The 13,743-nt window shown below is 38.1% G+C and overlaps 1 protein-coding gene across 2 annotated transcripts in view; it reads left to right on the plus strand.

Annotated features, from left to right (window-relative positions):
- The window catches only part of LOC122737384 (serpin B6-like), a 28,069-nt gene extending 23,109 nt beyond the window's left edge, over positions 1–4,960 (plus strand). For both annotated transcript variants that reach the window (XM_043979883.1, XM_043979884.1), the window contains exons 5-7: positions 942–1,084; positions 3,299–3,454; positions 4,417–4,960. In XM_043979883.1, the coding sequence (XP_043835818.1) occupies positions 942–1,084; positions 3,299–3,454; positions 4,417–4,821 (704 nt within the window). In that variant the 3' untranslated portion in view covers positions 4,822–4,960. The remainder of the gene's footprint in view (positions 1–941; positions 1,085–3,298; positions 3,455–4,416) is intronic.
- Positions 4,961–13,743: the final 8,783 nt, after the last annotated feature.

Here is a 13,743-nt window from a genome sequence, read left to right on the forward strand (position 1 = left end):
CAATATAATGAAAATGACAATTCTACCTAACTTAATTTACTTATCGAGCATCATACCAAAGAAACTACCAAATAATTATTTTATAGAACTAGAAAAAAATAAAAATCATATGGATGAACAAAAGGTCAAGAATATCAAGGGAATCAAAAAAAGTGAAGGAAGGCAGCCTAGCAATACCTGATTTCTGTTAAGGGCTAAAATTCTAGCTAAACTGTCTAAAATATCTAATGAGTGGTCACCAATAAATTATAAGCTTTAGCAAGAGTTAGACTTTTAAGCATTTATTAAGGAGAATAAGAATTTGATAAAGAGAGAAATAAAGGCCTAGATTCCTGTCTATTAAAGGGAGAGCGCATTTCTAGCTCCCTTCTCCGCCGGAGTCCCCAGGAAAGAGAGCAAGACCGAGCGCCAGTCTCTTCCTTCTTCCTCCCACTAGCCAGCGTCACTTTCTGATGCCCAAGAAAAGACTCCTGGTCTTGCCCTCAAAAGGAAAGACCTTCACTTCATGGGCGGAACTCTTCTACAGTAAGTCTCCAGCAGGTGGCGTCATTCCAATCGTTACAGTTCAAACTGTATTATAAAGCAGTGATCATGAAAACAGTCTGACATTGGGTCAGAAATAGAGTGATGGATCAGTAAAATAAATTCGGTATGCAATCGACAGCAGGAAATGACCATAGTAATCTTGTTTGATAAATTCAGAGCCAAGTTTTTAGGACAAGAACTCACCATTTGACAAAAATGGTGGGAAAAGTAGAAGATAGTTTGGAAGAAATTAGGCACATAACAATACTTCACAGCTTATATCAAGATAAGCTCAAAATGCACCACTTAGGGTTTGTAAAGTGCTTTATGTATGTTTTTAGATGTTATCTCATTTGTTTTAGATGTGATTATGTCTACCATCTGTTCTAAACTTTATCTCTCATGTTCTTTTGCAGGTAAGATTGCAGAACTGCTTAGTAATGATTCCATTAATCCGCTGACCAGTCTGGTACTTGTGAATGCTATCTATTTCAAAGGAAAATGGGGAAAACAATTTAAGAAAGACAGTACAACAGAAAAGATATTCAAAATTAGCAAGGTAAATGGCAATTTTGTAATGTCTTGGGACCTCATGGGCAACCAGGGCAATAGGAAAGAATCAGGTACTGATGAAGGGCAAACAATACACAACTAAACACTTCCTTTTCTTATTTTACTTTACTTATTTATTTACTTATTCATTATTCACCTAATCTTTATCCCTCCATCTTTGCCTTTCACCTCTAGGAGGGATCTCCCTCAATCTTTTCTCTCTATATTCTGATAGAATAGAGAATTAGATCATACAGCTCAGTTATCTTATTACAATAGCCTCTGGAAGACAGCTTCCTCACCCTTTCTATATTTTTGTTTTCTTGTAAACTTTACCATGGTAAATAATGGAAGAAGAGAGATTTCTCTTAAGCTTGTGTTTTTCAGTTTAGCAATAACTTTTGCCCTGGGCCCTGAAGACATATATGGAAAATTATAAGTAAGCAAATCCAAAAGAAGTGCAAGAGGGGCAGCTAGGTGGCACAGTGAATAAAGCACCGGCCCTGGACCTGAGTTCAAATCCGGCCTCAGACACTTGACACTTACTAGCTGGGTGACCCTGGGCAAATCACTTAACCCTCATTGCCCTGCCAAAAAAAAAAAAAATACCTATTCCTCTTTAATCTTTTGGTCAAAACTTAACTAGCATAGTGTGTAAGTTGCCTAAGAAGTCTGCTTTGTTTTCTATCATACTCTGAACTTAACTCTTTTTTCTTTTCTTTACTTAACTATTCTTCATCTCTCCATCTTTTTTATCCCCTAGTAGGGCTGTCCCCTAAGGTTTTCTATATATATTCAGAGATAATGAAGAATGACATCATTCAGCTCAGACTAAAGAAAGCATTTAACCTTTCCATTTTATAGGAGTTAGAGGAGAGAGAACAACATGAATTAATATCATCAGCTAATAAAAGATTGAACAAAGGGTAGACTTTGTAGGTTGTTGATATTTATCGATATGTGTGTGTGTGTGTGTATACGTATTACATATATACATACACATAAATACATAGAAGGCATTATTCATCTAACTGCTTTGCTGTTAAATTTAAAACATCTATTAAATACCTTATGTTGTAGGGAATAAACAAAGTTCTATGAACAAAGAAAATCTTTTCTGTCAATGTACTCTTATGTCAGAAACTTCATTGTTTTTTTGTTTTTGTTTTTGTTTGTTGTTGTTTTTTTAAGTGAGGCAATTGGGGTTAAGTGACTTGCCCAAGGTCACACAGCTAGTAAGTGTCAAGTGTTTGTGGCCGGATTTGAACTCAGGTCCTCCTGACTCCAGGGCCGGTGCTCTATCCACTGTGCCACCTAGCTGCCCCCAGAAACTTCATTGTTAATGGTAAAAAAATAACACAGGAGCTAGTGAGTTTTAGGACATCAGTTAAAGATGAGATATGATACAGAGTATCATTAAATACTAATTGGCATAATGTAAAATGTTCCAGAAAATATACAGTGCACATATGGGGGGCTTGGGTACAGAGAAAGGTAAGAATTAGTCCCTTCTCTCCACTTCTCTAATAGTTATCACCTTAAAAAGATGTACTGGCTAGGTGGGTCTTGTGAGCAGGAACAGTGCATTTTGAGTGAGATAAAAGGTTCAGGAGGTTTTTTTGGTGTGGGGGGGGGGAGGTGGTTAATTATGGTTCACACGGCTTGGTAATGCATGGAATTCCTTTAACTGGAAGTAAAGTTTTTCATTACATAGTCAGATAAGACATCAACTATAAATACAATTTGAGTGAAACTCATTCACACTGAAGGTTAACTGAATATTTGGTTGTGGAATTAAGTCAATTTTGAGCCTGCCTTGTTCTTATAGGATGAAGGGATGAAAACGATGGGAGAGCACTAATTGAGAGAAGCCCCAAAGAAGAAACAACAAAACTTAGGGACTCTTGGAAATATTGCTTTGATATTAGAGATTTTTTATTCATCTCTGCCTGCCAATAGCACCTCTGTGTCAAATGAAGGGACAAAAGGTGTATTTTTTCTATAGATGTAGTACATTTCCTTATGCATAACAAGCCCCAGGGGATTAAGGTAGCACTCTGTAAACACTTGATTTATAACCTCAGGGGGCTTACAGTCTAGAGATGTGAAATAGTGACATAAAATAAGCCTCTTTTTGTTGTTGTTTTAGTAAGTGTATTGGTTTTATCTGTCCCTTTTAGTTGCCCTGTATTCAATTTCATGTTTATTTATCTCCTTTTAGGAGAAGCAGAAACCAGTACAAATGATGTATCAGAAATCTAAATTTAGCATGACTTACATAGGAGAAATATTTACCAAGATCCTAGTTCTGCCTTATGTTGGAGGACAAATGGACATGATCATTTTGCTTCCAGATGAGAACACGAATCTAAAAACGGTGAGAGAAGTATTATTATGTGGTACCTACTTCCAGAATTTTTAAAAATTGGTTCAGAGCTGTATTCACTACATCTGAATTTTTACTACAATAAAGTCCTTTAAAGTAAATGATCTTGTCCTAAATGTCTACATCAATATCTGGAGGTTACACTGATTTCTTTGTATCTGTTATATCACAAGGAGGTGTGGGGTATGGTAGGGGCAGTGGGACAGAAGAGAAAGCCTTGCTTTTCAGGGGATCAGTTCACCAGGAATAGGGACTGACAGTGGAAGGTTATAGCAGCAGAGGCTAGAGGTAACCTGAGGGCCTTTACTGACATTTCAGAGTCTTGAATTGTTGGAGGGGAAGGGGAACTGGTTTTCAGATTCTGCTGATGTGGGCAAGCAGAACAGAATGGGAAGTAGATAAGCAAAGCTAGAGATGTGATTGGGAAATTCCATTGTCTAGAGACATGTTTGAGGGAGGAAGTTTGGGTAAATAAATTGTTGTTTGTCTTTCATTCTTCAAGAGGACCGTGACATCGAGGTGGTGTCATGACTTGCACTGAATTGGATTTAAGTGAGGGAGAGCTGTGCAAGGTCATCAGCCTCACTCTCTCTTCCAAAGCCATCTGGGTCCAGTGGCAAGATATATATCGGGATAACTAGAGATGGCCCTGGATGTTTAAGGCAATTGGGGTTAAGTGACTTGCCCAGGATCACACAGCTAGTAAGTGTGGGAGGTGAGATTTGAACTCAGGTCCTCCCAACTTCAAGGCCAGTGCTCTATCTGCTGTGCCACCTAGCTGCCCCACCTGTGCTAATTACTAGGAATATGAAGACAGAAATAAAATAGACCCCCCCCCCGCCCCATCCTCTATACCTAGCACAGTAATATTACATAGAGTAGGTACTGAAGAAATATTTGTCTAATTAAATTAAATCCTTTGGGCCTTACAAAATGCAACTCTTTATTTCTAGGTGGAAAATGGACTTACCTCTGAGAAATTAGCAGACTGGTTAAATCCAGATATGATGGATGAAACTGAGGTGGAGGTTTTCCTTCCCAGATTTAAATTGGAGGAAGATTTAGATATGGAACTGATTCTTCGAAAATTGGGGGTGTCAGATGCCTTTGATGGATCCAAAGCTGACTTTTCTGGGATGTCAGCCAAGAAAGGCCTGTTTCTTTCCAAGGTTATGCACAAGGCTTATGTGGAAGTTAATGAAGAAGGCACTGAAGCAGCTTGTGCCACCGCGGCAGTCATGATGAACCGATGTGCCAGACTCACTCCACGATTCATGGCTGACCATCCTTTCCTTTTTATTATCCGAGATAACAGCTCACAAAACATTTTGTTTTTGGGCAAAGTAACCTCTCCATAAAATGATCAAATACTCTTGATGCAGTCTTTACCCTCATGCTGTTTACCTCTGTTTTACCCAGACTCTGATGTGCCTTTAATCTAAAGAGTCCTTATCAATGTAGTGATAATTATCCAAAAATAAAATTCTTGATTGGAAAATTCTCAACCTGGGATTGCCTGTGTATGCTTTTGTGTAATTTTCAAAGTATGTGCCAAGTACCCTCATTTTGAAGGCATGAAGAACAAAGGTAGGGCTGGAAGCCAATATTCCCTACTGCCTTTCATGGTAAGATTTTGTTAATGGAGCCCCATTCCTATTCCCATAATTGTACCTCACTCCTCTGCCTATACCCCAGTTCCAAAAAATAATATCTATCAATTCATCTTTTGCCAAGCTTAATGCTTAGCTTCTGATACCAATATCCCAACTCATCTTCCCTTTGACATTATGTCCTCAGTCTCTCTCTTCTTCTAGGTATAAAAGGAAAGCTAGATAGTGCTATTTGCTATTCCTTTGTCAATAGGGCAGACGGCCGGTCATGGTTTTTTTGTTTTGGTTTTTAGAGGAAGAGGTGAAATTAAAATGGAATGGCAGGACTCTGGGGAGCAGGCTTCATGAATTTGTGAGGGAGGTCTCTGGGAACAAAACCTTTTTGGAGCCTCAAAAAAAAAAGCCCAAATGCTAAAAGTTCTAGTTGAGTTTAAGCACATATAGGAACTCATTTGGAAGGAGAAATGAATCTTTTTTCTTATAGATTGGTCTCTAGTTGTTATGACCCAGGTAGTGATCTGGTCATGACATATAACATCTAATAGCTACTAGTTGGCAATTCTATAGAGCTTTTAGGTTGGCAAAGTGCTTTACAAATATCATATGTATCATTTTATATTCACAACAACCCTGAGAGGCAGATGCTATTATCTCTATTTTATAGACAGGGAAACTGAAACAGAATGGGGTTGAGTGACTTATTCAGGATTACACACAGCTAATAAGCTAATAAGAACTTAGTTCTTCCTGACACCAGGTCTAGCTTTTTATCCACTGTATCATCTACCTATAAAACATAGGAAACTATAAATAATCTGCAGGTCAACCCAAGCACACAAATACCCACATTCTAAGAAGCAATTCCAAATTAGGCTTTAGTGTCTTCTAAGGGCAAAGGGAAATAAGCATTGAGTGGAATTCTTCTCCCCTGATATCTCACTGTACTCATCTCCAAGCCCATCATTTCTACCCCTTCCATAGGCCACATAGTTCTCTGCCTTCTCCTTCCACTGTGTTCCTCTGGAAAGTGCCCATACCCTCCTGCTGTGTTGTTAATGAGCTTCTCTTTAAACTGATCCTCTTTATTTGTCACTCTCTTCTGGTATTCATGGAAAGCTGTTAGTGTATCTTGGGCTACTCTCTCCAGAACATAGTAGTCTTCTCTTGGTATGGAACAACACATTGGACCAAGGGCAATCCTTTGCCCTTGCCACTTACTTCCAGAGGTTTTCTCTTTTGCTATAATTTGCAACCTTTCCCCCTTCTCTGTGAAATCTCTTCACCTCTGAGGTTCACACTCTCCATCTATATCCCTTCCCTCCGTCAGTCGAGGTCCTTATATCAGCCTCTGTGTCATAGATCCTTCTCAAGGACTTCCAATGCCTACAGGAATCTTCCTCCACATCCCTATCCCTGGGCTAATTGTTGGAAAGTTAAACACTGGCTATTTGATGTCCCTTAGTGTTGAGTTCCCTATGATCTCAGTTCATTGACTTCTTTACCTCCCAAGACCAGCATCATAATTTCACTTCAGCCACACTCAGGGATGACTACATTTGTGATTTCCCCATCATTCATTCAAAGGTGCTACTCCTGTGATATTGAACTAAAATTCCTACCTTCCCATCTCTAACTCTGCCTCAGTTCTCCTAAATCAATCCTTTGTTTTCATTACAAACTCCCTCTCCCACATCTGAGCCGTCCTATTTCTGTCAAAGTACCACTATCCTTCCAGTCCCCTAGGTTCATGAATTGGCATCATTTACCTATCTAATAAGTTGCAAAATCTTGCTTTTTCTACCATAACAACATATCCTATTTGGCCCCTTCCTCTGTTCACACAGTTACCACCTTAGTCCAAGTCCTCATCACCTCTTGCCAAGATTATTGGAACATCCTCTTCTCTCTGCATCAAGTATCTCCCCATTCTAGTCCATCCTACATACTATTGCCAAAATACTTTTCCTTAAAAGTAGATCTGTAGGTACCATATGTTTTGCCATTATATTCAATCATCATAACTATTTCCCTCCATCCCACTTCCTTCCCATGACATTTACTCTATCTTTTTTACCTATTCCTCCTCAAAAGTGTTTTACTTCTGACTATCCTCTCCCCCACTCTGCACTCCCTTTTTCATCCTTCCTTCCTTATCCTCCTCCCCTCCTACTTTCCTGCTGGGTTAAATAGATTACTCCTCCCAATTGGGTATGGATGCTATTCCCATGAGCCCACTCCAATGAGATCAAGGTCCCTGAGCTAATTCTATGTTCTATATTTTTCTTCCTCCCTCCCTCCTCAACCCTTCCTATGAGATCAAGCAACTCAATATGTTATACTTGTGCAGTAATGCAGAACATCTTCATCTTCCTTGAAAGTGTTTTGCTTTTTACTGCTCTCTCCCCCAATCTGCCTTTCCCTCCTTCCCTTCTTCCCCCCTCCTCTCATCTCCCTCCCCTCCCTGAGAGCAAAAATATATTACTATACCTACTTGAGTATGTATGTTAGCTTTTATGAAGAAAATTCTCTGTCAAGCTTAAGGTACTATATACAGGTTATGATGAACAGGATACTATCAGAAAAACCTGGAAAGATGTACATGAACTGAAGCAGAGTGAAATGTACTGTATACAAAATAACAGCAATAGTGGGGGATGATCTGCTGGGAAGCATGTCGTTATTTTAAGCAAGGCAATGATCCAATATAACCCTGAAGGACTTATGAAGATTGCAGCCCATCTGCAGAGAAAGAACTGATAGTATCTGAAAACAGATGGAAACACATTTTTAAAAAAAATTTTTCTTTTCCTTTTTGACAATCCCTTAATCTGAAGTTTGGGTTTTTTTTTTACTGTTTTCTCTCAAAACTAGCTAATATGGGACTTTTTCCATGACTACTCATGTATAACTTATTTTGAATTGCTCAAGTTCGTGGGGGTGGGGGTGGGAATGGAGGGAGGAAGAAAAGTTGGAACACGAAGTTTTTAAAAAATTGATGTTAAAATTTGTTTTTACATATATTTTGTAAAATAAAATTCTATTCAAAGCAAAATAAATAAATAAGTAAATAAATAAAGTGGGAATAAAAAAAAGTAGATCTGACCTTGGGGCAGCTAGGTGATGCAGTGGCTAGAGCACCAGCCCTGGATTCAGGAGGACCTGAGTTCAAATCCAACCTCAGACACTTGACACTTACTAGCTGTGTGACCCTGGGAAAGTCACTTAACCCCAATTGCCTCACCAAACAACAACAACAACAACAACAACAAAAGTAGATCTGACCAAGAGACTCTCCTACTTGAGACCTAACCTGTGAAAACTTCAGTACATATAAAGCTTTTGGGAAAAGGGGTGCAAAAGAGTGGAAATCAACTCTGCTTAACAAGTAATGAGAAGAGTAAATATTACATTGAGAGGTGGGCCTATTCTAATGAGGACTTGGGACCCATGACTGATCAGAGAATTAGCTATATCCATATCACCTGTCTGACAATGGAGAATCCACATTTTCCCAAACCTAAGTAAAACACAATGGGCTGGAATCCATTAATTCACTTAAACCAAGATTTCTCCACCTTTTGAACAGATCTGAGTTTTCCCTCTCAGTATCAGTCCTGTACTTCAAGATTGAAGTTGATTTTTGAATAAAGAAGTGGAAAAGAGGGAAAACCTTGGTCCTAATTTAATAATTAGTTACTAATACATGAGAGTATTTCTTATAATCAACTCCATTGGCTTCCTATTGCCTCTAGAATTAAATACAAACCCCTCTGTTTAGCTTTTAATACCCTTCATAACCTGTCCCCAACCTATCTTTCCAGCCTCTTTGGACATTATTCTCCATAGTACTCTGATTCAGATTCTGTTCCTTATATGCAACACTTCCTCTCCAATCTGTATACTTTTGCTTTAACTGTAACATGCCTAGATTGCAATCTCTCTTTACCTCATAGCTTCTCTTTCTTCCTTTAAGGTGTGGCTCAAACACCAATTTCTGTATGAATCATTTTCCTGGTTCCCCCAATTGAGAGTGCTGTCCCTCCCAAACTATCCTGTGTTAAGCTATTTTGTTGATATTTGTATCTATTAACTTTACATTGTGTGTGTGTGTGTGTGTATTTGTTACCCCCATTAGACTATAAGTTTCTTGTAAGTAGGGATTGTTTCATTCTTTGTATTTCAATCCCTAGTGCCTAATTCAGTATCTGGCACTTACAGGCACTTAATAAATGCTTGTCAGTTGATTGAACTTGCTTCCTTCACCATCCTCTCAGTCTGTTACTTGTGTTCTGACATTACTTTCCTCCATTCATGGTGTTGACCCAAAGGTTGACAAATGAAGTATACACTATCCCCTGTCATTATATCCCTTGTCCTATCAGTTTTCATCCTTTACTAAGCCCTAACCCTGAGTTTCCTTTACCGTCCATCTTCTTCTCCATACCCACTTGTGGGATGCTGGCATGTAACCATGCCATTTTAAGTGACTACAAATTTACGTGATCTTATTTCAATAAGGCCCTCACTTAAAAATTATGATAGTTTTATTACTAGAGACAGCTAGGTAGCACAGTGGTTAGAACGATGAGCCTAGAGTCAAGAAAACAATTTCAAATTTGGCCTCAGGCACTTTGTGACCCAGATCAAGTCACCTAACCTCTGTTTCAGTTTCCTCAACTATAAAATTAAAATAATGAAAGTACCTACCTCCTAGGGTTGTTGGTGAAGACCAAATGAGATGTTTAAGTATTTAGCACATTGCCTGACATGTAATAGGTACTTAATAAATGCTTGTTCCCCATTTAGTCTTTAAATATAACACTTCATATAATGACAGTTATACACCTTTAATTCTTTCCTACATCTTTTTTCAGGTAAGGACATTATGTCGTGCTGCAAGAAAATAAAGGCTTCCATAATCTAAACCTCAAAACCCCTCTATATCATGCCCCATTCTCTTCCTATTAATTCAATCTCCAAGGAAAATGTGATCTTTTTTACCAAGGCCAACTCTTCTACTTTTGCTCTTGATCTCAAGTTCTCATCTCTTCTGGGAGGTTGCCCTCTCAGTTATGTTCCCCCCCCCACCCCACGTCCCACCACCTCTTTCATCTTACATCTTTTATTATCCCCCAGATCCTATAAATAAACCTGTATCCCCATCCTTAAAAATCCTTCACTGGATTCACCTATTCCTTGAATCTATTATCCTTTCTCTTTCTGTCTCTGTCTGTCTCTGTCTGTCTGTCTGTCTGTCTGTCTGTCTGTCTCTCTCTCTCTCTCTCTCTCTCTCTCACACACACACACACACACACACACACACACACACACACACACATTAAAATAAGGGGCTGGATCAGAATCTATTATGCTTTAGCTGAAGTAAAAAAAAAAGCAGAGGTAGCAATCATGATGTCAGACAAAGGTAAAAATATATTTAATTAAAGGTGATAAGGAGAGAAACTACGTCTTTCTAAAAGGCACCATAGATAATAAAGCAATATAAATACCAAACAAATATGTACCAAATGGCAAAGCAGCCAAATTCTTAAAGGAAAAGTTAAATGAGTTATAGGAGGAAATAGTAAAACACCACTAGTGGGGAACTTCAACTGTCCCCTTGCAGAGGTAGATTCACCACAAAATAAACAAGAAAAGCTAAGGAGATCAATAGAATTTCAGAAAAGTTAGATCCGATTTACTTGTGAAGAATGGGAATAGAAAGCAATATACCTTTCTCTCAGCTGTGCATGGCTTTACAAAAATCTTCACAAAAATTGACCATGTAATAGGGCATAAAAACCTGACAACCAAATGCAGAGGAGTAGAAATATCAAATGCATCCTTTTCAGACAAAAATACAAGGAAGAATCCCTAGGACTAGAATTTCCAAATGAAAAAAAAAAATGGGGGGGGCAGGGCAATGAGGGTTAAGTGACTTGCCCAGGGTCACACAGCTAGTAAGTGTCAAGTGTCTGAGGCTGGAGTTGAACTCAGGTCCTCCTGAATCCAGGGACCAGTACTTTATCCACTTTGCCACCTAGCTGCCCCTACAAGTGAATTCTACCAAACAGTTAAGGAACAATTAATCCCAACACTCTTTAAAGTCTTTGAAAGAATAGGTTAAATAGCTAATGTAGAGATGTTTTCCATGACTACTCATGTATAACTTACATTGAATTGCTTGAGTTCTTGGGGTGGGGGGTGGGAAGGGAAGGAGGAAGAGAAGTTGGAGCACAAAGTTTTTTCAAAATGATGTCAAAATTTGCTCTTACATGTAATTTGGAAAATAAAATTCTAAATAATGTAAAAAAATCCATAATCATCATAATTATATATTTATTTTAAGTCTATTTTCATGCATTGCTCAACTAGGTACTATATCAAACTTTCTTTGAGTTTCCTACTGGAAAGAAATGATAATGAAAAAAACATTTAATTAGGACATTCATCAAATATTTCCATTAATACTTGCCTATGATGCAAGGAGAATAATAAATATTCAAATTTGAAAAAAATGACAAACAGGATGATTTCAGAAAAATCTGCAAAGGCTTACATGAATTGATATAGAGTAAAATAAGCAGAACCAGGAGAATATTGAACACAGTAACACCAATATTGTACAATGAACAACTGTGAATGACTTAGTTATTCTCAGCATTACAATGATCCAAGACACTCCCAAAGGACTCATGATGAAAAATGGTGTCTGCCTCTGGAGAAAGAATTGATGACATCTGAATACAGACTGAAGCACACTGTTTTTCACTTTCTTCTTTCATTTTTTTTTGTTTTGTTTGTTTTCTTCCACAAAAATGATTAATATTAAAATATTTTACATGATTGCACATGTATACCTTTAAAAAAGACTAGGTTAAAAAAAGAATCCTACCAAATTCTTTTTATGACATAAATATGTTTTTGATATGTTTTTGGTCATTGAAAAAGAGGAGGATTCCTGCCCTGGAAAAGGGAGAAGATTGGGTAGTGTAGAGGGTAAACCACACCATATTCATAGGAGAATTAGAGCTTAGAAGTCCACTCAGTCCCACCTTTCATTTTAAAGGTCAATCAATTAACCCAAGTATTTATTAAGCACCTACTATAAATTAGGTATTTGCTTGCTACTGGGGACACTGAGGACCACAATCTTTTCAAATGTGCACTATGTCTATAATATACAGTATTTAAGATGAATACATGAAGTAGCAATAAAAAGAGAGTGAGGTCATGTGAGATCCTAGGTCTTAGTAATTTTCTAACTTTTATCAAAGCACCAAGAAACACAAAACAAAACACCACTAGATGGAAGCAGGACAAACCTGGTAGGAAAATCACTGAACATTAAAAATGGAAAAGAGTTTAGATATCATGTAGTCCAACCTCCTATTTTGACAAATAAGGAAAGTGAGACTAGAGAAGGGAAATGACTTGTCCAAGTTTACACAGTTATTAATGATGTAGCAGGAGGCAGAACCCAATATTCCTGCCTCCCAGTCCAGTTTTCTCTCCACTAACCCGCAGCTGCTGCAGAGAAATGAAAAGGTTCTGAGACAAATAGGGGTAGGGGTATCCATTTCCACAGGAGCAGGACCAGCCCCTGGGCAAAAAAAGTAAGGTTAAAATGGTCTCTTTTATCTCCTATCTCTTCTGCTTCCCTCTTAATGCGTAATATTCTAGTAGACATGTCAAACTCAAGGCCATGTGACCCCAAACTCCCAAGTGCAGTGGAAAGCAGATTAAAATGTAATTGGGAAATGTTTAACAAAATAGATAAAAATGCAATACAATATAGATAATTTATGGTTTTCTAAGTCAATATGCTTCCCTCAGGGATATGTTTCTATTTGAGTTGGATACTGTTAGAGTATGATTTCTTAACTTTGGGTCACAAATTCCTTTGGCAGTCTACTGAAGCCTAAGGGTCCCTCCTCAGAAAAATGTTTTTAAAAAAATAAAATAACACACATAGGATTACAGAGGAAACCAAGGATGTTGAAATGTAATTATCAAAATATATTCATTAAAAGTTCACAGACATGGGGAGGCTAGGTGGCGCAGTGGATAGAGCACCGGCCCTGGAGTTGGGAGTACCTGAGTTCAAATCTGGCCTCAGACACTTAACACTTACTAGCTGTGTGACCCTGGGCAAGTCACTTAACCCCAATTGCCTCACTAAAAAAAAAAAAAAAAGTTTACAGACCAAAAAAAAATCATAGGCAGCTAGGTGGCACAGTGGATAAAGCACCAGCCCTGGATTCAGGAGGAGCTGAGTTCAAATCTAACCTCAGACACTTGACACTTACTGTGTGACCTTGGGCAAGTCACTTAACCCTCATTGTCCTGCAAAAAGAAGGAAAGAAAAAAGAAAGAAAAGAAAAAGGAAAATCAAAAGTTCACAGATGACAGGTTAGGAGCCCCTTTCCTAGAACTTATCACTGCTAGCTCTGAATTTTACCCACTCATCTCACTAATTCAGGGCCCAAATTGTGAGCTTCATAATCTGATTTCTTGTCCCACATACTAAGTGGAGATATATATATGTATATGTATATATATACACGTATGTGCATTTACACACACATGCATACATACACAGTTACATAGCTGTTTTTCCTAAACCTTCCCTTGAGAAACTTCTTGGTCCTACAGGCTTGTAGGTGGATC

The sequence above is a fragment of the Dromiciops gliroides genome, chromosome 1 (genome assembly GCF_019393635.1).
Source record: "Dromiciops gliroides isolate mDroGli1 chromosome 1, mDroGli1.pri, whole genome shotgun sequence".
In the NCBI taxonomy this organism is placed as follows: Eukaryota; Metazoa; Chordata; class Mammalia; order Microbiotheria; family Microbiotheriidae; genus Dromiciops; species Dromiciops gliroides.